Source organism: Folsomia candida, unplaced genomic scaffold (genome assembly GCF_002217175.1).
Source record: "Folsomia candida strain VU population unplaced genomic scaffold, ASM221717v1 Fcan01_Sc010, whole genome shotgun sequence".
Taxonomy (NCBI): domain Eukaryota; kingdom Metazoa; phylum Arthropoda; class Collembola; order Entomobryomorpha; family Isotomidae; genus Folsomia; species Folsomia candida.
In genome coordinates, this window is record NW_019091202.1 from 3,024,647 (window position 1) to 3,029,106 (window position 4,460).

At 35.2% G+C, this 4,460-nt stretch overlaps 2 protein-coding genes across 2 annotated transcripts; both read left to right on the forward strand.

Annotated features, from left to right (window-relative positions):
* Positions 1-454: 454 nt before the first annotated feature.
* Positions 455-1,408, forward strand: LOC118436817. Its single transcript, XM_035855443.1, has 2 exons — positions 455-851; positions 1,203-1,408. The coding sequence occupies exons 1-2, from the start codon at positions 455-457 to the stop codon at positions 1,406-1,408; spliced, it is 603 nt and encodes a 200-aa protein (XP_035711336.1).
* Positions 1,409-1,652: 244 nt separating this feature from the next.
* LOC118436829 lies at positions 1,653-2,815 on the forward strand. Its single transcript, XM_035855464.1, has 2 exons — positions 1,653-2,065; positions 2,227-2,815. The coding sequence occupies exons 1-2, from the start codon at positions 1,759-1,761 to the stop codon at positions 2,496-2,498; spliced, it is 579 nt and encodes a 192-aa protein (XP_035711357.1). The 5' UTR covers positions 1,653-1,758; the 3' UTR covers positions 2,499-2,815.
* Positions 2,816-4,460: the final 1,645 nt, after the last annotated feature.

Sequence of the window (4,460 nt, forward strand, 5' to 3'; positions counted from 1 at the left end):
CATAAGAAATGCCTGTGAAAACATCTTTAAGTTTCATGACTCGACCATAGCATTACTTTTTATTACCAACGTTAGTTGGTATTGTTAACCATAAATGTCTACTTTTTACTTGGTTTTAAAGATTTATCTCGATTTGGCCTATCGCAATCAGCTATAGAAATAATCGGTTAAGGTACGCACTAAAATTTAATTTTAATTCAATTTTGCCTTCAAACGCCATTGGTTTTAGCATTATGTGTTTATTTTGGTCAAAAGTTTAAATATCTCAAACAATATGTCGGAAGTTGAACAGGATGAGGCAATGGCAGACATGGTCAATCCGAAGCCGTCAGCTGAGGTTTGCTTGATTTATTAGCAAGGTTGGTTGGGTTGGTTATTACATGGTGCATTTAACTCAGGCTCCCACTTTGAACACCATTATTGCCGAGCTCTACTCGTGTCTTAAATATTCGAAATGAAGACAAATCCAGAGAAAGGAAAGGATGAAAGTTTTAACATGGAGGGAGTGGAATTGTTTGTGCTGGCGGTCGTGCAAACGTTTGGCAGTTCCCATGTAAATACCTGGGGAATAATTGCAAACGAACCGACGGATGCTGCCTCTTCAGATGGGACATCTGGCCCCAAGTTCAGTAGCATATATACGAAAATGAAAAAGATTAAGGAAAATGCCCGTGATGATAATCCACTCATGGCTGCGACATATCCCAGTTGTTCGTGGTTTAACAAGGCGGGCATAAGGAACTGGTTGATTAAAGGGAAAAATCTCGGGGATAACAATAAGGGCAAGGAATTCAAGAATGCCGCTAGACATTTTCAAGAAGTAATGTGTGGATTCATCTTACAATTATATTGTAAGCACAGAAAGGTATTAACAATGGAGGTCTCCCAACGTATGCTCACCGATATGGATCAAATTAGTGTCAATCGATCACAACTCAAATTAGGATGAAATTTGCAAATGCAACTATCTGACAATGCGCAGGTTTGGCGGAGATATTTACTTGCAAAGCGGGAAAAATGCGCAGTAAATTTAGAAAATGTAAAATTTCCTTGCCTATGGGCGCGTTTACCCCTCTATTAAATGCAAATATCTTTGCCAAACTTGCGCATTGGCAGATAGTTGCATAGTTGCATACGTTGGGAGACCTCCATTGTAAGTATATTGCACGATTGTTTTTATAATGAATGATGATTTGTTTCAGTTGCTAAGGTCGGGCCAACCAAGCCTGAAACGATTAGAGCCCACCTCGGCGAAGTCATTTATCTCAAAGGGTGCGAGGTAGGGAAGTCTGGATTCTACCCTTACTTACGGTACAGAATTATGCTGCCATCAGCAATGTTGGAGGATTTCCCCTTTGCTGTGCTGGTTACTGACATCAACCAGAAACAAAGATGTAAGAATAGTTGAAAATTATAAACTCTGTACACTTATAAATGGGAATTCTGTTGGCGACGAAGGGTTCAAGAAAAAAGATACTTATTCATGTATACCCTGCTATTGTAAATAATTTTAACTTTCCTTAACGTTACCATCAGAATTTTAAGTGCAAGACGGCTTACTTGCCACAAGTATGTTATAATTTGTTTTTAATTGTAACTTGCTTGCTGAATACTTTCTTAGTGAGAATCGAAGGCTATGAAAAAGAGGACGGAGATGAAATCATAAGAGCGGATAGAAGTGTATTGCATCTGCTGCCGGATGCCCACGTAGGGGATTCTTTGGAGGATCAGTTAGATCTTTTAAATGCATGTATAGAAATGCGGAAGTCCGATCTGAGGTTGGCGCAAGTTGAGGTGGTGGATATTGTAAAACAGCTGGAAGAATTCTCAGCAGAAAAAGCCAAGTTGATGAAACTAATTATGGCTCGAGATGTCAACCACCACATTGTTCAAGAGATGAGAAAGGTATTACCTTCGACAGTTGGGGATAGTGACGAAATGGTCGAGCGTATTATGGCTGGAACGTTAGCGATTGTCGAAGCACTATCACAGCAAATTCCATCCGGCACTAATACGAGCGAAACGGAAGAAAAAATGCTGGATAGTCTTACAAAAATTAAAGAAGGTAAGCATAGATTTTTTTGGGAATGACTTTCGAGTTTTATCAGTTAATGACTCAGTATTTTTTACAATAACTCGAAAATCGTTGGAAGCCGAAAAAACACTATTCGATTGTATATATCTATCTTAACTAAATCAAAAATTCTGTACAATATTTCTGTACAGTATATCCCAGAAAGGAACAGGTCAGGATGATCTTCAGCTCGACATACAAGGAGCAAAAGTGGACGAAACAAATCGTGACAAAAAGACCGGTAAAAATGTCGAAAAGGATGGTAAAAATGTCGAAAAGGACGGTGAAGAGGACGAAAAGGACGAGGAAGATGTCGAATATTCCAGTGAAGATGACGAAGCCGGTGTGGAGAATATCAGAGAGCATGGTGGTTCAAACGAAGAGAGTGACGATGATCCTTGTCCCGCGAAAAAGACTAAAGTAACTCTGGAGGACTTCATTAGTTGAATTGATTGTTATGTTCATATTATTATTTTGTTAGAACATGGCACATCTGTGTATCACCCGTGTGATATATTTTATATACTTTTTTCCAGCATTTGATTGGTTTCATTGGAAACCATTAGGTTGCTAATATTTTGAACAAAAAAAATAATTGACTTAACCCCAGTTACTAACCTAATTCAAATTAAACTTTCCACTTGTGTGTTGGTAGTATTTAATTGCAATGTATTGATTAAGCTATGTTAAGTAGAGTTATGAATTTATTAGATGTTACTAGTAGATCTGCACCGGTGTGATACCAATCCAATACAATTTTATCGATTGTAACTAGCACTATTGTTCCATTTGATGTTTATCGCTTAATCAAAATAGAATCGAATTTACTTTCGGTTTCTTAATTCAATCAATTCACTACTGTGTTCGTCATATATAATTCCAATAAATTTAATTAGTTGATCTATGACATACTACTTGGAATTTGTCGTATAAAATAACGCAGCACTTGACAATAGAATTTATATTTCAACTATTTCAAAGTCTGCTTTTGTTCTCTAATTTTCTTAGTATAGTTAGAACATTTTGTTGCAACTCATCTTGCTCAACAACTTAAAGATGCATCATTAAATTGTTAAGTAGATTTTTGTAGGTTTAAGTAGATTTTTGGGGCAAAGTGAGACAAATCTCAATCTTGCGCTTCAACTTTACAAATCGAAATGCAAGAATCGACTTGCAAGATGACTTCATTAAACTTATTCACAGAGAGCATGTCAAATATTGCATTTTATTATTTTGCTTGAGTGCATTTTTGCAGTTTGGTGGGATGATCGTATTTTTTTTGTCTCGTACAACTCTACACCCCATTGTGCATGGGAAGTTACGTAAAGAGGATCATAACTATGTGGTGGGGGGTCCCTAAGGTGCAGCCTCGAGTCCGCACTCCCCCATCCACGCACTGTGAGGGGGCCCCGACCCCACACGATTGCGACACAGACCGGAAAAACCCATTCGGGAAAACCGCTGCCACCAGGACGAACCCTGGCCCATTTGGTTCGCAACCATGCTCTCTGGCCATTAGGCTATCGACTCACAGTCAATGTACATATACAATATACAGTATTTAATATACATGTGCACGTACGTTTTAAGTTTAGTAATAAGTTTAATACCTTTAATTAACGCTCAATTTACTTGATTTAACATAATTTACATTTGTTTGATTTTCGATTGTGCATACGTCTAGCTAAGATATTGATGTTTTGGTTAAGGTTAAAGGATCAAATTAATTTACCTTAAATTATTTACATTTCCCTAATTTTAAAACGTATGTACATATGCACGTGCATACATCCACGATATTGGTACATATTTTTGCATTAACTCAATTAATTATTTTAAAAGTGTGTTCACTTTTCATAATTTGTTTCTTTAATTATTAAAAAATTATATCAGATTATTCAATATATTTTTTTAAGTAATGCAAATTTTAATTAAAGTTAGATTAACGTGATTTACCTAAATCACTCCCTAATTACCTAACTCTAGTTGAAAGCTTATTTAATTTTTTTACCCTTCAAACTGTTTTATGATTTTTTTTACTTTTTGGAAATTAAATAATTTTACTTAACGCAAGGTGGTTCAAAGTAATTTGCATTTCTTAAATTTTCCAACGATACATATACATATTTAACCAAGATATATTTATTTATTAACTTAACAAAATCTAGTTAAAATCTTATTATATTTTATTTTTATGCGTTTAAACTTTTTATGATTTTATTTGATGTATTGTGTTTTTTTTACCTTTTTGAAATTTAAATAACTATTTTAATTTAAGCTGGATTTAACGTAATTTACATCTACTTAATTTTTGAATATTCATATTACTAAACTATCCAATAACATTATATTTACAGGGAAAGAAATACATTTATTGTACTTGGAA